The 22,321-nt window shown below is 39.9% G+C and overlaps 1 protein-coding gene and 1 long non-coding RNA gene across 2 annotated transcripts; one reads left to right on the top strand and one right to left on the bottom strand.

Annotated features, from left to right (window-relative positions):
- Positions 1-1,661: 1,661 nt before the first annotated feature.
- LOC140481423 (POU domain, class 3, transcription factor 4-like) lies at positions 1,662-5,104 on the bottom strand. The gene has a single exon (XM_072577586.1). The coding sequence runs from the start codon at positions 4,217-4,219 to the stop codon at positions 3,035-3,037; it is 1,185 nt and encodes a 394-aa protein (XP_072433687.1). The 5' UTR covers positions 4,220-5,104; the 3' UTR covers positions 1,662-3,034.
- Positions 5,105-5,739: 635 nt separating this feature from the next.
- Positions 5,740-21,819, top strand: LOC140481426 (uncharacterized). The gene is made up of 2 exons (XR_011961525.1): positions 5,740-5,858; positions 20,960-21,819. It is a non-coding gene; the product is annotated as an uncharacterized lncRNA (long non-coding RNA).
- The last annotated feature ends 502 nt before the right edge of the window (positions 21,820-22,321 follow it).

Consider the following 22,321-nt stretch of genomic DNA (forward strand, 5'->3'; position numbering starts at 1 on the left):
AGGATTCGAGGAATCACGTGTTTTATGTGCTACAGCTCTCCATCTTATCAACAACTCTAATGCTTGCTTACCCCCTATTTTGCATTAATGTCGCCGTATTTCTTTATCGGCGCTGTTCCTGGTGAACACAGCGGCCGAGAAATTATCCACTTGGCCAACATACCTCCACCTATCAATATCTGGTATTCGGATCAAGAATTGCCAATGCGACGCTGTGCTCACGCACAGCTTCCTCTTGATACACACAGCGCATACAGTTTATGTATATAAAAAAATCAACGCAGCGGCGGAAAACAACATTAAGAATAATAATAACGGCAACATGATCAGATTTTCCAAGATTAATTTGTAATATAACACTTAACTGACGTCACATACCGAGGCTCTTAAAAAAAATCGACCCAGAGTGTGCCAACAATCTAAAGTGCCTTATCACCTCTCATTATTATTTTATATTTTAAAACAAGAGCAGATCTCTTTGCGCCTAGTACCTCACCGCATCAGCCTCCCCAGACCCAGCTCCGTTTTAGAAGTGGAAAATATCTAGAATAGATTAGACTTGTTGGACCGGAAAATGCAAACAGGGTGGGCTTACAACAGTAATATCACACTTCAATGTTAGCTACTCGTTTGTAAACAATGTTAAACCATCAAATTATGGAGAACGCCGATAGACCAAAGTAGTGGACTTGGCACTGGTCTTTCTGAATACTTCAAAACCGATCTCTCATTTATTCATCCTGTACTCTTGAATAATAATATAATGTCAAAGTGTACAGTTTTGTTTCCAATGGCTACATTTTAGTGGGATGCTGCTGGAATAAATCGTGCAAAGATATTTGTGAAAAAAAAACCCGAATAGATGTGAACATTGTTGCAACTCAAATAAGCGGCTTACGATCCTCGGCCATAGATAAGTGCAATATTCAATGCCAATAAACGCATTTCCGATATCTATTCTTTTTCTCCATTTTTATAGTCCCTAAATAAGAAATGCAGTTTGCCAGCAGAACTGTACAGGGAGTTATTAGACAAGACATCTTTGATTAAAAAAATATACCAGACGGCCTTATTCCACTGGGTCTTATTTATAGAAATACAGAGTAAACCAGTCTAAACTATATCAACACAACCCGTTCAATGAAGCTGTGACCTGCGCCTGAACTTGTTTGAAATGTCCTTTATCTTCCCTAGAAACAGTTGGAACATTTTAAAACTCAATTTCAAACTGACTGATTAACGACCAGCATTTTCTTTTGATAAAGTTAATTTATGTTCCCAGAAATAAAGAAAACCAATGACTTGAAAAAAAATCGTGTAAATTAAAACGGGCAGAAGTAAAAATTTTGGAGAGTACTTAAAAATAGCAAGCAGATAGATGACTAACATTCAAACTGAAACGGGAGTTAAGCGTTAAGAGTTTCCTTATTTATAATAACGCATCGATTACACAAAATATGATTTAATTTATAAATTCATAACGTAATTTTAACCTATATCCTGCTTTTGGAATTAAGGGCACGACGACATTAGATATTAAAGCGTAATTCAATTATATGGCAATTAATTTAAGGTTCATAAATAAATGCTCTATGTGCGTCTTAAACAGACTGACACTTCTCTGCATTTTGTTGAGGCATCGTCATTGTACACCAGACACACGAACCACAAAATCGTTTGACTCTAACAAATTTATTTCTTGAATTATCTTTTACGGAATCACTACTCAAATTAAATTACAATCAAATTATCACATCAAAAGATACCCTTATTACCTAACAACTGTCCATTTTTTTCATCGCATTTATTTGTGCTCGTTTTGAAAACATCTAATACAAGATCTGGGGAAAAATAAATTACCGTTTTGCAGCAGTTCATAGGTATTCTGAATAAAATATTAAAAGAAGTCAATTCTGATGAAAATATAAAGTAAATATTTTTAGATCAGTAACTGATCTACGGACTCTATATTGCGTCTTTGAAAAGTCTATATTGAAACCTACCAAGAACACTGCTTGGAAATGGCAGTTTTATACAGTCGCATCCACAGCACCCATTCATTCAACTTGGCAATGGTTTTTTTTAAAGAAGAGGATAAGTTCAATAAGTGCAGCTGCAGATGGTGGAGTTTTTTTTTCTTTTTTTTTCTTAAAAAATGCTTCTACTCCAGTGGGCTGGAGATGAAATTAGAAAACATTCGGGCTAAGGTTTTTTTTTGGGGGGCGGGTAGGAAGAATGAGGTCGAAGACAACATAATGAACCAATCATCAAAGCCACATCTGGGACAATTTCTCGCCCAAATCCCCTAGTCTTTCTTTTGTCTTGTCTTTTCCAACAAGCCTCGTTGCAGAAAGTTCCATCTGTCATTATTTTTGGATCAACCCATCGAATTGTTTTCTCTTGAAATTTCCCCTGCCTTGCAGGTTTAAACGTTGCTCTGAAGTTTCACGTTTTTAAGACCCCCTTTTACCGGTCTTTCTTATTTGATAGTCAGTACGGATTAGCTCCCTTTCTCCTGCAGATTACAGTGTTTTACATAAGGGTCAGTCTTCTGTATTTCAACTAACAGAATGAATGATTTTCTACCTCAGTGTCGTTGTCTATGCACCTGATATAGCCAAGAAAAGCCAGCCTCTGGAAGTACACCAGGCACCGTCCAGCGCCCACGGCCGATCCGAGCTCGCTGGACCAAATCTGAAATTATTTCAAAAACCAGTCTTTCTGAAACAGCAGACTAAATGTAGACACACTTATCTGGAAGTATCTGGGGTCCACCCGTCGATCACCACAAACCAGGAAGGGGGGGAGGGGGGGAGGTGTTCAGATTTATTTGTTTTTTTTATGAAAAGACATCTGCAGTTTTGGTGCACTCATTCTATGCAATCGCCAGCCTCACAATCACAGTAGAAAACCTGCTATCAATGCGATAGTCCTGGACTTGTTGATTCCGTTTTGTCCTTATTTTTGTTGTGTTTTTTCAATTTTTTTAAAAAAAAAAATCCGATCTAAACAGCCTATGCTTCGTGTTTTGCTTTCACTGCACGGCGGTTTGTAGTCCGTGATGAGAGGGCGGTGTGTCGGCGTTCACATTGCCGACCTGTGAGTATACATCGTCCGTCTGCTGCACTCCTCCCGGCGGCGTCATGCGTTTCTCTTTCTGCCTCCGATTGCAGAACCAAACCCGGACCACCTCTTTCTCCAGCTGCAGGCTGTCAGCCAGGCTTGCGATCTCCTGTGCCGAGGGCTTGGGACATTTCAAGAAGTGGCTCTCCAGCGCTCCTTTGACGCTCACCTCGATGGAAGTGCGCTTCTTTCGCTTCCTGCCCTGAGCGGCGATCTTGTCGATGCTGGTCGGGCTGCCGGTCGACGAGTCGGCCTCCTCCAGCCACTTGTTCAGCAGGGGTTTGAGCTTGCACATGTTTTTAAAGCTCAGCTGCAGCGCTTCGAACCGGCAGATGGTGGTCTGGGAGAAGACGTTGCCGTAGAGGGTGCCCAACGCCAAGCCCACGTCGGCTTGGGTGAAGCCCAGCTTGATCCGCCTCTGCTTGAACTGCTTGGCGAATTGCTCCAGGTCGTCTGAGGTCGGCGTGTCCTCGTCCGAGTGTTCGTGGCTGTGGTGCTGCTGCCCGTGGTCCACCAGCTCCGGCGTGTCCCTCAGCCCCGGGTGCAAGCTCTGCCCTCCTGCCTGGCTCAGCATGCCGTTGACGGTGAAGCCGGGCTGCGAGTAGATGAGAGGCTGCACGGACGAGCCCATGGACGACAGGTGAGCCGTGGTGGTCGCCCCCCAGGCGGTCGGGTGGCCGCCGTGAGACGGCTGGTGAGGCGGCAGGTGGGGCGGGCGGTGGTGATGGAGGGGAGCGGCTCCCGTGTGCAGCTCGTCCCGGCCCACCACCTGCACCGACGGCTTCACGTCCTGCTGCTGCTGCGGCGGCGGCGGCGGCGGCTGCTGCTGCTGCTGACCCAAGGGGCTGCCTGCCATGGCCGAGGACCAAGGCGAGCCGGCATCGGTGTGCGGCAGCGCCGTCACCCACTGGTGTGCATGGCTGAGCATGTGGCCGTTGCTGGCGATGGCCCCCTGCATGAAGTCGCTTTGCACCATTTTCGAGGGATCTCGGTACGTGGTCGCCTGCTGCATGCCGCCTGAGTCGCTGTGCACGATAGAGTTGGACGACAAAATACTATTGCTCGGCATGTAGGGATTGGACGTCGCTGTCGCCATGGCTTTTTCCCTCTCTCTCTCTTTCTCTTTCTCCCCGTCTGTTTTTTTTGTAGTTGTTGTCTGATTGCCAGAGATAAATATAAATAAAGTGAGTTGTTTTTGTGTAAAGTTCCTCTTGTTTTTTTTTGCTCAGTTTTGTTGTTGTTGTTGTTGTTGCTGAGAGTTTGTTGTTATGTATGGGATGCTGGTGGGACTTGGGAAAGCTGCTCTTTGACAGCTCCCCGCTCACATAGCCAGTGTTTACCTCGCCGCGCTCTCCCTGCACACCACAGCAAAAAAAGGAGGAAGTTCAGCCAGAGGCTCCCGCGGATTGGCTACCCGCTGGGTGATTGACACCTTCCGACCGAGAGCCTCGGCCGCGCCGCTTCCTTCCGGCGGTTCCGATTGGCTGCTTTTTAATTAGGGGAACGTCGCTGTTGTAAGGTTTTGGGTTTGGTGTGTTTTGGGGGAGGGAGGGGGGGGGGGAGAGGAGATGCACTGAAGCAGAAAAGCTGCAAAACAGCCCAGCTTGGGTGAATCGAGAGACTACGTGGATTTTTTTTAATGTATACACCACACACACACACAAAAGTAGCAACCCTAAACAAGGACGAGTTGACTATTCCTGGGAGAGTCAGAAATAAAAAGAGAAATAAACTTAGACCTCAATTTGCAAGTTAGGAGTCTTTGAGTGTGAGAAATGCAACTGACTCGTTTCGCACTGGAAACATAAACTTCGAATGCGCCAGTTTCCATCTTCGCGATTCATTGCAAAAATAAACTCCGTCTAGCGCAGTCCCGAGTATCAAAATTTGATGGGCAGTAGACACACGAATTTTTTTACAAAAGTACCCATTTCTTGGCAAGAGCAGACTTGTTAGATCTGGAACTGTTTTGAAGCCTAAAACTGCGTGGACAGCATCCCGCCCCCCCCCCTCCCCCAGACCCCCAGCCGCCGCAACCCCCCGCAACCGTAAGAATGTCTTCCCTACGCGCGACTGCTGAGGAGTTCAGAGATGTAACACAGATCTCATTTGAATCTCTGATCTCCAGGTGCAGACGCTGAATAGTCTGTGCCAGAGCCGCAGCAGCATGTTTCCTTTCCAGCAGATTTTCCTTGGACGATTCTCAAACCGAGTCTCGTGGTTTTGTTTACACTGAATAGGGAATATAGGAGCGGTGCCATGGGGCCTTCTTTCATTAATATACAGTGAGGATTTTGTCTAAATTACTGCTACGAATTTCACAGTACACGCATTTAACGGCGTTTCAGGTGGACTGATGAAACGTGAATGCGCCGGCGAAAAAAAAACGAAATTTCTCTCCATTAAAACCCTTAAAAGCCAATTATTATGACCGACAGATACCTAAACTATATTATGTCTTTAAAAATAAACATCTTCAATAGCTTGTTTCCCCACCAAGAAAAAAAAGTAAAACATCAGAGAGCAATTTGTACTGATTTACATTTGCATAAATTTTCATATATTTTGGTGAAAATAATAGTGAGTGCCGGGCTCAGTGGTGCCAGTACAGGGGTACATCTTAGAGAAGATCGACGGGGAACAATCCGGAGCGAGGGTTAAAAAGTAAAGCAAATATTCCAAATATACCAAACTTTTCAACACTCTTTATGGTTTGAATAGCGAACATGCCATTGGTAAGTCGCGTTTCCTATCTCAAAAGGCTTATTAACAGGTTCAGTTGGGTTTTTAGGATTTGGGATATTTGAGCATCGGTGGCGTTGGACTCGTTTTTCTTTTGTGCTAAATTTTGCTGAATCGATTTGCTGCTCGGCGCTTCACCATGACTGTCGAGGAAATACGCAGTAGAGAAGGCAGGGCAAGGTCACAATTAATAGGAGATTCTAACGTAAATTAGAGTAGCGAAAACGTTTTAAAGGATCTCACAGAAATAAAGGTGCAGACTGCAGCTCATCGTGCACCGATAGCATACACATTGAAAACCAGCCCTGAGGTTCGTGGGAGTCGGTCCGCAGTTTCACGATCAATCAGAACTAACGAGAACTTGGCTGAGCTCTCCGGAGAGCGTGTGTGGTACAAGCTTCAGGCATAAAAATAACAGGCCGCCATCTCCCAACGTTTAAAACATCTTCTGCAACTTTCCTTCCATTGATTACACAAAGGTAACATTCGGTGCACACCGGAAGCACTTCGATTGTCAAGGTCAAGTGTAAAAGAAATCTTCCAAATATGACATTTCATACTGTCTTGTCCTCCTCCGCAGCTCCCATCTTTAAATCCAGGCACTTCATATTATTGATTCCAAAAAAAAATTCACGTAGTGACGAACGGAATTAATTTGAATGTCAAGCTTACTTAAATACACACAGGCATTTATATGTATACGCGCACAGACACGTGTGCGTATACACGAATAAAAGGTATAACGGGACATAATTTTGCACCGTTTTCAACTTTGATACAGGCATCTTATGTCCATTTTCACAGCGCGATTGATTTTTATACCTTTTTAATCTTGTAGTGATAATGCAGATTTGCTGCAATAATGGTCTTTATCTGAGCCCGTGTGTTCTCAATTTCATTATATAATGGCAAATACCGGTTAAAGTGTACACCAGGTCGAAAAAAAACAGTAACAAAAGTCAAGTTTTTAAAAGAGTATTTTTTACACTGTTACATCCTGCACGCTGTCTTCTTTATTTTTCTTTCACACACGCACATAATCCTTTCTCCGTCAAGCCACATCAAGAGCCCTTTCTATTTCACATAGTATCCACCTCCCCCAGTGCTCCCCCTCCCCCCCCCCCCCCCCCCCACTCTGTCTCCCTCTCTCACACATTTTCACTCTTACCTTCCTAACTTCCCTCTGTGCCCCTTTGGAACAGATGCCATGTCGAGCTGCTCCCCGAAGATCATTTGTTTTCTTGACGGGGTGCATTTCTGCGCACAGCATTTTCGTTGCCATAGAGAACCAAATAAAAGGAAAGAACAGTAGTCACATTAACCTATATGTTTGTGCACTCGGGTTTAGATAAAGGACTCCATTTCAGCCAGGAAGAACGCTCGGGACCCCAAGTCAGTGTATAGAGCTTTCTATATAGTCTCAATAAAGGTAGCCGTCTTCTATTCCCAATTCTGACATTTTAAAACGTATAGTTTATATATATTTTTTCCTGGGTGCTGTTAATTTTGTAAGTCGCGGAGTCTGAAACACACAATGCAAATTTGGAGTTTGAAGGACGCTGCTATTGCACGCTGTGGGCGGTAGGGAGCACTGTCGTGCGGGGAAAGAGCGCGCATCACAGATAAATGAACGGAGTTTAGAGACAAGTCATGAAGACGGGAGAGAAAGAGAGAGGGCACAGAATCCGTTTTTTTAAAGGGCCGAACGTTATGCCTTTAAAAAAGCAAAAGTATTAACCATTTATATTGAGTGAATGCAATGGCGGGACTCCAGCCTCTAGTTTAAATTATGTAACGTCTCTCACTTCTCTCGGAAGTTTTAGTAATCCCTTTTCAAAATAAAATTGTGCCATGACATCCAATTCTAAGTTTAAAAAAAAAACTTTATCTAAGTGGTATTGAAATTATTTGGGCGGGAGGTGTGCGTCGCAGGGTAAATATTATATTTGGATTGACCTCGGTTGTTGAACTTAAGAGATGCGAAAGCCCAGGCGGGAGAATCGCTGACAAACGCCTGGAACCCGTGGTAAATCCCCGGAGCGTACTGGGCGTTTTGATGCAACTGCTTGTGAAAAGTATCCGACTGAAACAACAAGCCAATAAGTTCAGCAATAGTTTTGATTTTTTTTGCAACTTTACCATATGTGCATTGTTGTCAAGTCTGCTAGTTATCCTAGACCTCAGTTTTGTCATATAGTGTCAAGTTTTTAACGTGACGAAACGTACCACTCTTTTCCTTCGCAATACTAACTCATTCTAGCTTCTTTTAAAAAAATGTTTCCAATTAACTTTCTAAGGGTTGACTTGAATATTGAAGAAATACAGAGCCTTGTCTAATGAGTTTAGGTCCACGTTGAAATGTGCTTTCTGATATTCTGCCGTAGGGCAGTTCACCGAATATGGCGATAGTTTTGTGATAAATCCAATTTAAAACTTTAATTTCTACACGAGACGTAATCGCCTGGCGAACAAGTCTTCTCACCTCTAAAGATGAAAACCGGGCAAAGACTTCTTGTTTTAAACCCGTTGACTTGGAGGAGGCTCAGATTTGTTCAGTATGGGACCCCCCCCCCCCCCCGCCTTACTGAATTAAATGATCAAATCAAAACACTGATATAACACGAAGAATTGAAGAGAAGAAATGATACGTGAAGTATGTTCGCGAGCAAAATGATGAGGATCACCTTGCGTTCGCAACTATTGAAAGGCCCAGCGATGTGTAACGAGGCGAGATTCGGCCGCCTACAATTCAGTTATTTTTTCGGGCTGTTCATTATTTGCACGAACTCTCCCTATTGCTGAGACGGTGATAGGTCTGCAAGCATCAAGCTGTCTGCTTTAGACACTGTTCAAAGAAAGGCTAAATATTTTCCTGGAGTCTAAGAACATTTCCACTCTTGTATGCATGGCAACGAATTTTGTACATTAGAAGAAACCTTTCTTGAAAAGAGAAATAGGTGCCCTACATAACTCTAAGTGAAAATAGCACAGAATCGAGTGGTATTCCCTAAAGATGTGGTGAGCCGTGTATAGGTGTCCAAGAGCGCTTGGCTGTGCTTCAGTAACTGTTGAAGATGAAAGCTTTACTACCTAGAAACACACAGACATTTCCAAACGGTATAATTTCTATTGTTTTCTGGCCGTTTTATCTTCGCTACTGTTCCCATTTAACTCGTTACCATTCCAACTGTCTGACCTTAGGGGTGTACTCTACAATGGAAATGATTTGGTCATTTACCATTGCTAATTGCTGTATTACCTATTGGTAAAGGAAAAGTTGTACAAGGACTCGGCTCCTGCAACAGTGTTTGCATGACTCTGCACTTCAGGGTGAGATAGCACGGAACACCCTGTTTTGTGTTTCTTAATGTACCGTTCTCTCTAAATTACGTTTTATTCAGCATTTTTTTTAAAAAAAGGCAAACTTGCGTTGAATTTATTGTCGCAGTTTCTGATTGCTTATCAGATGACCATTTTAAAACAAACCTCAGATTCAGCAGGAAACCTCTTGCAACATTTATATTCCCTTTCTGTTGACGTCAGCGTGCAGAGAAATACTGGCCTTTCCACTGTGGGTCAGCTCACGTATACATATTCTGCATTTACAGAAGTACATTTTAAGATTTAACGATTAAGAGCACAATCACTACAGGTTCGTTTAATGGCAAATATATAGTAAGATAAACTTTTTATTGAATCTGCAACTTTCCATAGCCTGAATTGGCTGCCAGTGAATACAAGAACTGGACATTATATTATTGCACAGAAGCTTAGCATACTGAAGCTCCATTATGTAAAACATTTCCACTAGTTTTGTGACTTAAAATGAAATGTCGCTACATAAATGTACCTCGTACTTGTTGATTTACTAACCGTGTATTTAACTTAACTTCTGGATTACATTGACTATAGTGAAATTCAAGTTTATTATAGCTTTATAAATTGACAGTAGACAGGATTCTAATATAAACGTGTTCATCGCAGCTTTCACGTGCAATGTCTCAGGTTAGGGACATGTTTTCTGGGGAACATTTTAAAATGATAAACAAATTTGTAAAATTGTGATAAACTTGGACCAAATCATTTATACGTGATTAGTGAACGCTGATCAGGCGTTAAACTGAAAGCTTCTTATAAGGAATCAACAACGTTTTGCGTGATGCTATTTTTGAAAGTTTAAAAGCTACTTCCAGAATATTTATAAACTAAAGCACAGAACAGACTTTCCCTTTGTGTGTAATACCTGTCCTACTAATGTCAGTCCAAATGTTTCCTGAATATCAGTACGTTACATTTTATTTATTAATTGCTAGGCTGGGCAGTGTGCATCAGTCATCGTCCGAAGGGGCGCACGGTTTTACATCTGACTGTGTTTTATAGAAATTAACACAGGCGGCCCTCCTCTCGCCGACACCATCCCTCCATATCCCCTCCCCACAGATACACGCACACATGCACATCATAACCATTCCCCACCGTTTGGGTTTTAATCTTAAAGAAGATTAAACCGAGTCAAACACGGACATGCACTGCGTAGCTGCGAAGTCTTTTGGAAAGATTATTTTGATGTTAAATAATAAATGATTAGGGCCGCGAATGGTCGACACAGACATGCATCTTAGCATGTTCGGGTTTAATTAGAATGGCTGTTGTTTTCGATATAACCATGTTGTATTACATAGAGCAGTGTGCACATGATATATATTACAGGGGATAAATATGGCTAGCAAGAGGTGTTTATGTCACAGAAAACGCGAACATTATTTTGAAGAATGGGACAGTGCTTGTAGATGGCAGTAGCTACTTCACAGTGTGACTGCTCCGGGTGCTTTGTTGTGTGTTGGCTTCATGCTAGAAAATGCTTATCATTCATCCCCGTGTCTTGGCTGTATTTATATTGGTTTTGTATTAGGGTTTACATACGATGAAAGTAGAATCGAGATAACATCTATCCGGGGGCATATTTCAATTGTTTCAAGATCAGGATGTGTATGTCACCTATTCGTATTATGTCTCCCAGAGGTCCTGTGCATTTTACATAGTTTGAATTACATTTGTGTCTGTGGTGTCTACCTCAGAGACAGTAGCGCTGTGTAACAATTATAGCAATGCGTTTCGTTTTGGTGTTTTGCAGCTGAATTATTTGCAGGTGACGATTGGTAGAACACATACCCAGTTCATTCTACTTCTTTTTTGAAACCTTCACATTGATATTGGGGAACGTGCATGTTACTTACCATGTGACCGTTGCTTGTCACGTTTTGTTTGATACGGTCCAGGAATGGCATTGAAATATACACAGAATTGTCTAAATACGGATTGATTCATAGATTGATATTGGATACTGGATTTTTAAAGTGCTTGCAAAGTGTATTCTCATTGCAAATATTCAAATACAGTCGTTTTCACACCGTAGCCTGTGAGAAATGTCAAACGTCCATTAATTCGATACATTTCTTTTTTATATTGTCCGTGGACCGGAAAAGTCTGTGTGAGCGGTTAGAGACGACACACTGTCTGCTTGTCTGGGTACAGCAGTTGCAGGTTCAGTGGCTGCTCTTTTACTTCTGCGCATTGTGGCAATGACCGGCTGAGTCCCGGCGAGTGGGTGCGGATTGTAATAGTTGCACTCGGCGTGGCTGCTGTGTTTTTGTTTGTCAAATAGGGCTTGCCTCTTGAGAGCGGGACATGTGGCGTATCCCTGCCTAGGATTACATTAATCAAAGCATTATTTCCCGAGGGATTCCCGCGCACAAATGATAGTAAATCCTAATAAAATTGGATTGGTGAGAACTGGAAAGCCAAAGTAACCTGTTCTCTTCAGATAAACACTAAAACCACATTATCTAGATGCTGGAGCCACACCAAAACTTTTCAGTGCAACCACAGCGTGGGGATATTTTACATTCGGAAGCGACCCTTGCAATCCCCGCGGGCATGTCAGGGTAGCCGGCAACACTGCAGCAGCCAGCCAGTGGACGGGGTGAGGACTGGGAGAAGATCAATCACGGAAATACAAAAGTTGAGGCTCCCGGGAAGAGCAAGATCGTGGGTGGGGGCAAGTGCACTGAGTCACAATCATCGGGATGCGGAGCAAGAGAGACTCGCAACAGGAACGTAAACATCCAAAGCACGAGAAGGAAGGCCACCAAACCTATTGACTCCAAATCTCTAAACCTGCATAAAGTTAGATTGAGGCGTCCGGCCATGCATTAAACCCGCCCAAGCAGGTGACAGAACAAGAGTTTACAACAAAAGCGAGAGCTTTCCCTATAGTGTGGAAACAGGCCCTTCGGTCCGACAAGTCCACACTGACGAGCAATCCATCCCCACACTATCCCAAATTTACCCCTAACCTACACATCCCTGGACACTATGGGCAATTTAGCATGGTTAACTCACCTGGCCTGCACACCTTTAGATTGTGGGAGTAAACCCACGCAGACACGGGGAGAATGTGCAAACTCCACACAGTCACCCGAGGCTGTGAATCGAACCCGGGTGCCTGGTGCTGTGAGGCAACTGTTCTAACCACTGAACCAGTTCTAACTACTGCCCCTTCCTCCCAATTTAGCTCGGGGAAATTACATACTTATATCGTTGGAAATCAACACAATCCAACTTCTCATTGACATGAGAGACAAGTGCCAGGAGGACTACAGTAGAATAGACATGAAATAATTAGCAGCGAATTGAAGGGTATCACGACTTCAAAACAACGAACAAATTAAGGTGCACAATTGTTTGAATTTCTACTCCGACAGAACAGACCGAAGTGTACCGACACCTCGTCTGGCCAGAACTTTGAAACACAATCGAATTAGTATAGGAGATTTATTTTAAAGGCTGATCATGGAAATTTGAAACCAACATGAATACTATTGGAAAATCTCATTAGGGTCGGCAGCATCTGAGGAGAGAGGAAATTCGGGTTAACGTTTCAGTTAGTGAATACAGTTTGAAAATCGGGAAATAAGATTTCTTTTTTTAAAAAAAAATCTTTTCTTTTAATATTCCTTTATTCTTTTGAATATCCACAGTCAAGGTTGGTGGTTTAGGACTGAGATTAGAAAGAACTAAACAGAATATGAATTCAAGAAGGAGGTGGAGATTAGTTGATAATAAGCTTGGGTTTAAGAAGTTTCAGGATTGCAATGGAAAGAAAAGGCCGAAAGAGCTAAGACTGTTCACAGTTTGGAGGTGGTGGAGAGAATAAATTGCGAAAAGGCATGGTCTGCTGAGTGTTGAGAAGTAATTGCTTGATTCAGTGCTTCTCTGGAGTGCTGAAACGTGAAGTTACCACTTCGATTTCAACACAGTGGAGATGGAAGGAGGATGTGTGTAGGTTAACACATCCTAGAGGAAGCGAGGAAAGTTCCGAGGAACACAAACAAGTGAAGCACCAATAAAGGGCATGAAGATATGCAATGTCACAGTAGAGGTTACAATAAACTAAAAGGTTGGATACTGGACACCAGAGAGGGCAACAGACAGGAATGTGGAAAATGATTGGATAAGGCTCTTTAGTGAGGACAATAATTTGAGTAAGTTTTGGATATTCCTTCAATTTTAGAATATATTTCCTTTATTGACCTCTTAACTGATACTTTGAATTGCATTAATTTTATATATGATAGGAATAAGTATTCACAAATAGAAAGGGTTTAGCAATGTACTTAATATGTTACTGGTCAAATAATCCAAAGAATGTGCACTCAAATCCACAATGCAATTTACAAATTTGTGTTAGCTCAAAACTCTGAAAAATAAAATGTAGGTATATGAGTAAAAATGACTATAAAGCATTGTCATAAAATCTCAACAGGTTGGCTCATGTCCTTTCAGGAAAGGAACATGCTGTTTTCATTTGTTCTGACCTATATGTGTCTCTGATCTCACACTAACAATGATGATTCTTAACTGTTCTCTGAAGTTACCTAGCAAGCCTCTCAGTTTCTGAGGATGGACAATAAATGCCAGGTACTATACATATTTTACATGTAAGTACAGGCTCAGTTTTGCACTAACACATCCCCAATTAGCAATTCACACATACACTCATAAGATTCATATACAAGTGGTCACAGTCATGCACACCTTTTCATAGTCAGTTGCAAATCATTATATATCACTACTTGTATGCAGTCTCTTAAATGTGAACACTGATATAAATAAGTACTAACAGTTACTGTAACTGCTCAATATTTACACAGAGCTATAAGCATTAATACCCACTCAGAACATCTATATGTACTGTCTACAAGGTCTAACCCTGCCTCCACATATGCACATAAACATCCAAACTCATTTACAAGAAGGAACAGTACTCTTTACACACACTGTCCGATGTGCTCTGATATGCATCTCCACAGACACACTCTATGTACCTAAAAGAAGTACCTAAATATCCACTCATATACAATCACTGACACTAAACCCTCACAATGAAAAGTCATTGATAAGTCTTCAGTTTGCATGTTTATTCATTCATCCACTTATCATGCTAAATTAACTGTACACATTCAATTCAAGGCAAAGAATTCCATTTGCAAAAAAAAACTTGCTTCTCAGAAGATTTAAAATGCACCACAATGACATTTCCCCTCAACAGTTCAGAACCTGAAATATATACACAGATACCAAAGTAATAGAAACATTAAAATGATAAAATTGTTATAGAAATAAACACTTTGAGATGAAGATGCACAGTTCTTATGTGCATATATCTTTGTAAAATGTATACAAGCAGAGTGAAAATATTTAATGCATAGTTGTATGCATAACCACATTTTACACATATATTAATACTGACAAGTATACATAGCTGTACAGTCTTATCCAGAAACATAAATAACAAACATACATACGTACTTGCCTATACCTATAAATGTCATATTCATACACATGTACATATATTTCTGTTGAAGTACACGTACAAAATGATTGTGTATTGAATGTCTAACAAATGGTTTCACATGAATAGCTCTGCATATAACATTTGTGAAGATGCAGCAGCATCTTCAAAGATTTGGATATGAGCACCATGTTTCAGACTAAGAGCCACATCAATACTTATAGAAATACACTGACCCTCACACACTCAGAACATTGACCTATACAAAAACTGCTTTTGTACTGCTGATCTTTTAGCCGGATTGTGGGAGACTAGTCCCCATGACTCAGTTCTCAGTATTTACTAAATCAAAATTCCTTGTCCTGCAGGCAGACTTGCAAAATGAGTTTTCTTTCTGATGCTGCAAGAAAACCCAACAGTAACAAAAACACACAGAGGCAAATACTTTGTTATTTTGAAATATGTAAGCAGTCTAAAGATATGCATTTGTAAATGCAGACATATAGTTACACAGATGAAGCCTAATTTGTACTTTCTAGACATCTATAGAAATATTCCCCGGTACGTAGAAAGCTTGTCTCCTAGAATCCTGATGTAAATTGTGTACCTACTATTTAAGCTCAAATAATGAAAATTTGTATATGCAGAAACACATAGTTTGACATAAACACAAAGTCACTGTTATAGCCAACATTGTCATAAATAACAATAGTCTTCCATTCACTGGCTTGGAAAAACACAATGATATGCGTTCAAGAAAATTCTGCCCTAAATTATTTATCACAACAAAACAAAAGTCCCTTCTGTATTCTAAAACAGACATATATAGAAAAATAAAAATATTTTCTAATTTTATAAACTTTCAATTATCCCAAACACCTAGATATGTACTCACATTAATGTTAGCTTGCATGACTACACAAATATACACCAGACAATTCTGTGCGAACATATGGAAATAGAAACCCTTATCCATACGCAGATGCACAGAAATTTCTAATAGAACACAGGCTCCCACATAAACTCAAATATAAATGATTTTTATTCCAATTAAAAAAAATGTACAGGAACACTTTGTCATACTTTTTTTTAACCACCATTGTTCTTTCAAACTTATTCAGATTTTTCTGTAACACATATAAGCACTATAGACAAGAATGCATACATACTCTTTCACTCAGGTGAACACTCTCAGCATAACACAATCTTCTGTGGAACTTAAGCATGATCTGCTTCACAAACAGATACTCAAACAGTACTCTCACAAAGCAAAACATTTCCATATAAAACACTGAAATCCCACTTTCTCAATACATTGAAATTTGGAAACATTTTTCAAGTATAGGACAGAGTTATCTGTTTGCCATGGATAGGATGTCAGATTGATGAACGTCAGGTAATAACAGCTGTTTCATGTTGCATTGTTGTGTTCCTTTTTCAACATCAAGCCCCAGTTCATATTAAATGATTTAATGCATCTGTTAAAAATGAATAGTTTTGGTGTTAGCATGTGAATTTCTCTGACTGGAGTTTCTACCATTTGACCTTCAGCAAGTTTATAGCTTTAGGTGTTTATATTTTCCTTACTAGAAAACTTATTTATTTTATGTGTCTCAGTCATAAACCATATATCAATATAATGACTAACAGCACCGAAGGAGAATCAGATATAAAAATCCAGTTGCTTACTTAATATGCACAGGTTTTGAAACAATATGATCTAAATGTAAAAAATGGATCACCTAAACACTCGGCAAATGAAGGTAGTAAATTATAGAAAACATGTTCGTGAAATATGTGTTGTATTCAGAAATTTACTCCAAGATGACTGATTTCTGGAAACATTTTGATATAGAATCCAAAGTAAAATGTCAGGGAAACAATGACAGAATAGGTGAGGAAAGAAAAAAAGTATCTTTCAATGAAATGTGCTACAACTAATATTTGTATATGGGTTTGTGTTTGTCAATGTTTAGCCTGTTGGGTTAGATATGGTTAGGTTGGATGTTGGCTGTTTGTGCTCCTACATAATAACGTTTCTTGTGCATTAATGCTCTTGACACGTGTTCTATGAGAATAGTTATGCTTATGTGTTTCACTTACGTAGCATCAGTCAGTACTTGTGAGTGTGATTGGATTGTGTGTGTGCTTGAGGGAGAGGTTCTTGGATTATTTATGTGATCGGCCAGAGTATGAGTTAAATATTTGTGCATGACTTTCTGTCTGTTTTTCTATATGGGTAGTTCTAATTTTGGTGGGCACAATCTCTAAATCATGGTTGGAACATATTATTTACTTTTCTGACATCAGTGGAGGCCTCTACCAAATGAGTATCAGCAACAATGAAGTATGCAATGAATTTTTAAAATTGTATCTGGATATCTATGTTTTAACCAGTGATTGTTAAACTAAGCAAACACATGTCTACAATTGTGTCCAAAATTTCTTCCATTTAATGTACTAAATAATACCAACATCTACACTATTTTACTTTGATGACAAGTTAGCTGAAATCTGAGAACTGTCAGGAAAAATGCTAGTGTAGAACAAGTTGAAATCAGTATAAACAGCAGAGCGCAAGAAAAGTGCAGGATTCATACTATTCATCTTTAAATTACTCATTATTTTATTGCTGTCATGAACATTGAAGTTTGAAGCCACCAAACTTTGATTTTTACATTAGTGAGAAAAATTTAATTGATATACCTTAGTACTATATAGTTAAGAAAATGCGATGCTCCAACTCTTTATTTTTTAGCACAACAGATTTTGATATCATGACTAGACCATTCAAGTATATAGAAAATATAATGCAGATGCCAATAATGAGAAATCCAGAAAATTACTTTAAACATTGTTTTAAAAAACAGAACTAGGAATCTGGTGCAACTTAACATCTAATTAGAACTGGGGTAAATGTGCTACACATTTACTGCAATTGTGTACATGGTGGTGTGGAGTCATGTTAATGTGCTAACTGGGGTTTAGGTAGGTGATGAAAACAAATAAGGAGATATACGTGTCATAATGTTCAGCATAAAATCTGCGGAAATCAATTTTGGGCAAATTTGCTAAAAACAAATCCAAATCCCCTCTTAATTCATAGTTACATTGAATTCTAGGTCTATGTGTTAGTGCATGTTGCTATTTATGGTTAAATTTATGGAAGCATGTCGACGTATGTATCTGCCAATGTTCTTCTGTTTATGTACATGGATGCTCATGTATATATGTGACACAATAGCTTATAATCTAAGTGGTACAGGATCACATAAAATTACACTCTACTATTTTAGCAGAGATGCTCATCCATTTAATTGCACCTTGTATTAATTATTCATATAACATTGTTCACAGTCATGTCAGTCTCTGCTATGTATGTGATTCGGAGACCAATGTATGTTTATGTGTCTACATATGTGAGTGCACTGTATTGACAGTTGAGTATTTTTGTCTTTTATGTTTCTGAATGTGTCTCACAGCTGCACTGATTCATTTTTAATGTTTCAAGATGATGCATCTTCATACTTAAATGTGTGTGCAAGGATGATTCAAATAGTATACTGCATCACACTTTGATTTGCACAACAGAGCTATGTACCATTAGAGATGTGGTTTGTATGCTTCTGACAATGTTTTATGTTGTATTTTTATGTGTGATTTAGAGATTTGTTAACGGTGTGCCTCTAGATTTTGGTTAATATTCACAAATACTTTGTGCTGTTCCTCTTCATCTTTGCAGTTAGAATTCTGATGTGTTGTTCTATATGTGTGAAAAGTTTTTTTTCAGGCTTGGGAAATTACCAGATGAGTTTTGACCCCAGTTATGGTCTGGCAAGGTTGGGACTAAATCATCAGCCTTTCCCAACTTATGACAATTTATTTTTGTTGACTTTGAAGCTGACTGAGGCTTCTTTTCAGATAGGCTGGATGTAAATACTAAAATCTAAAATGCAGCATTTTCCCATAATGCATGGGAGATCCATTTGTGACCAATCCTTAAAGCCTTGATGGAAGTCATAGTGGCTGGAAGAGGCCACGGCAAGTTCACGAGTTTATTTTGATCTGGAGTCTTTATTGATCAGGAAGATGAGGCATATTGTTTTTCCAAGACTAGCTGCACTTTTTCTCCCCACAAATTGTCATCATCTTGGCCCAACCTGTCTGCCCAAACTTCAAATGCTTCCTTCAGGCTTTGAGTAGGAGACCAATTTAAATATCTTAAATGTGGCCCAACAAGTTCCACTTACCAGACTGTGCTTATTTCATGATGGCCAGTTGCATTGCCTGCCTCATGCCAACTCCAGCTGTGCTAATATTGATCTGTTAAAAGTGACTTAAGCAATTTGTGTTTGTACAGATATGGTTCTGTACTGGTGTGGGCTACATGTTGTTTATGGATGCAGTCCCAATAGAAACTATTAGAAGTACATTGCCATTAATTTTAGTGCAGTATTACATAGGAGCTGAATGTTTCCTTAAAAAGCAACATTTAAACATGAGGAGGAGATGCACCAGACTGCATTAAGGAATGTAGGTGAGACATTACCAAACCAGCGTTAGTGCTGTTTGAAAATATTCTGCTTTTCATTAACACAAAATTAATTTGAACTGTGAGTGAGAATCAAACCATAGCAGCTGAGGTTGGTGGTAAACCTTCCTGATTTTGCTAGTTTGACCTCTGGGAAACTTTAACACTTGGACTTCACTTGAATGCAAACAGTCAGTTCCTTATCTATAACTAGCGGGAAGCATCAAATGACTGTCTAATGGTGGTTGCAATGCCAGTTTGCAGGCGTTCGTCACCAGTCATCTTAGGAAGAATCCCTCATACTCAAGCAAGTCTTATTGAGGTAGTTTGGATCTCTTAAAGATTCTTCTTGCTTGATACCCCTTTCTGCTTTGTTGATGCAGTAGGCAAGGAACAATGATTTTCTTAAGATGTTGGGTTTCTCAGGTTGTAGGTTAAAAATCGTCAGTTGCAACCTGCCTGCATTAGCTGCGAGTACAGGTTCAAGTTTGAATTTTCCAAGAAAGATGTATGATGGAGGTTTAGAATACGTTATTGTTATTATTTGGGAAATTTGATTCTGGATTACAGGAAAATGGGGCTTTAGTTTATAGATACATGTACATAAAAGTCTGATCTTTTGACTTAACAAAGGGCCAGCAAGTCATGGGAGGTTAAGATCAAGCCTGTCTTTCCGAGAAATAGTGTGTCTTAAGCTAAGTGACACAAGCTACCTTGTGAATTAGCTTCTGCTTATTGTTGACTTGAAATTTTACAACCAAAGAAGGGGAGGCTATAATAAGTTGCATTTGGAAGGAAATAGCCATATTAGCAGAGGGGCAGTTGAGTTTTTCGCAGGTTCAAGGCCAACAGAGCTGGAAAGAAGTCTTGAGCTATTTTAGCAATCTAAGTGGACTTGGCTGGATAAAGTCTTTTCCTTTCTAAGAATGCAATGACTAAAAGTCAATGAATTCGCATGTCTGTTTGTCTTGAGGAGAGAGAGAGAATCACAAATGGTGAATGTGCAGAATGTCACAAAAAGGAAATATTTGCAACTTCATTATTTGTGTAAATAATCATAAAGTGAAGACAGGTTTGATACTTCATTGGGTTTGAATGTTTGCGAAAACAAAATTCTTGATTGAAGATTGAATCTTTTACTTGTTGTTTAAAGTAAGGTCTTTCAAAATTATCGAATATAAAGCTATTCTTTCTTTTAGTATAATAAATTTCTGTTATAGAATCAAAGACTCAGTTCTTTTGTTGAAAAGTATATTTGCAGCCTGTGTGTCTATGTTCAATGATTGAACCCAATGTATCAGAATTGCAACAATAAAACTTCTGTCCATCAAGCCAGGTTTCACTTTAGGATCTGATTTGATGGGAATTGCCATCGGTTGGGAGCACAAAACGTGAGATGTTACTGATATTTTTTTGAGAGAAATTTAACTGTTCACCTGGCAAGCAGAGGTAAAATTACTCCTTTTTACACATCAGTTCAGTCCAAACCTAATCTTGTTTAAACTCCGAGAAGGAGCTATCCTGTGCTGCTTGGATCTGACACTATATGCTGTGTCAGACTAGTTTTAAAAAGTCCTTAATCATCCTTGGAAATCTTAGGTGCCTTTAAACCTTACTCAAAACTGACAAAAATGTATTGAAAGTACAAGCTGGTTTTTCCTCTCAGGTCAATGATTGAAATATTAATCCCATCTATGTTTTTCACTCAGGTACTCCAAGTTCAAATTGTTTCAGTCACACTGTGTGAATCAGCAAAGAAGGAACTAATCAGTGATCCTTGTGACTGGTGGATCATATACCTTGACAGAAAGCCATCACTACAGGATTTGTGTTGATGAAACTATCCTGCTAAATGGGATCACAAGTCTAAGGAGAACAATCAAGCAAAGTCAGCCAAAGGTTCAAGATGGACTAAGACCCAATTCTTTCACCATTTTCCTAACTTCACTCAATGTTAAGATGGAAGTTTTGATGCCACATTTCAGCTCCAACACAAAGTCCTTTAAAGAAATGGTGGACTCAGGAGACAAGTACCAGAATGGACAGCAAGCAGGCTTCAAAGCAGAAAAATTAGAGGTCAGATAAAAGTAGACTGACAAAGATGGGAAGTGCTGTTCCACAACAAAAAGCACTGGACCTTTGCTCTCCTCCATTTACCTGAATGATTTCTGATTCATGAATGGGAAGTACAATTTCAAAGATTTGCAGATATCAAAAAATTGGGGGTCATCACTAATTCAGAGGAGAAGTCTGAAAAATTGCAGAAAGACATCAATTAAGTTGCAGAATGACCATGTAATTAGCAAATGAATTTCAATTTGGATGAGTATAAGAGGGTACATTGTGGTGGGATACATTGGCAGATAATTATATAAATTGGGTAGAGAAGTAAAGGGATCAGGGGTATGATATACAAATCATGGAAAGTAGCAACAAAAATTAAATAAGATCACTAAATACATCAAAACATTGTGATTAATTTTTAGTAGGATAGAATTGAAGTGTAGCGAAGTTATATTGAACTTGCTTGTAACCTTGGTTTGACTACAATGAAATACTGTGAACAGTTCTGGGTCTGCGTCATTTAAAGTGATTTCAAAACACTGGAAAAGCTGCAAAATATTGACTTTGTTTGTACTGGAACTGTGATGTATAAGTTTAAGTTAGACTTGTGGATAGCCCAGACCAGGCTCTACCATTATGGAGATGGTTGGAAATTAGGGAGGTTTTCTAGTTTCAGTTTTTTTTGCGAATTAGAATCCCTACTGTGTGCAAACAGGCCCTTCAGCCCAACAAGTCCACACCAACCCTCCGAAGAGTAACCCACTCAGACCCATTCCCCTACATTTACTCCGGACTAATAATCTACACTATGGGCAATTTATCATGGCCAATTCACCAAATGTGCACATCTTTGGATTGTGGGAGGAAACTCACACAGACATGGGGAGAACGTGCAAACTCCACACAGACAATTGCCCGAGGCTGGAATCAAACCCAGGTCCCTGGCGCTGTGAGGGAGCAGTGCTAACCACCGTGCCACCATGCCAAGAGTTTATCTGGATGTTTGC

Source organism: Chiloscyllium punctatum, chromosome 9, assembly GCF_047496795.1.
Source record: "Chiloscyllium punctatum isolate Juve2018m chromosome 9, sChiPun1.3, whole genome shotgun sequence".
In the NCBI taxonomy this organism is placed as follows: domain Eukaryota; kingdom Metazoa; phylum Chordata; class Chondrichthyes; order Orectolobiformes; family Hemiscylliidae; genus Chiloscyllium; species Chiloscyllium punctatum.

Coding starts and splice junctions, on each gene's coding strand:
- LOC140481423 (XM_072577586.1), bottom strand. CDS start 4,219: ATGGCGACAGCGACGTCCAATCCCTACATGCCGAGCAATAGTATTTTG.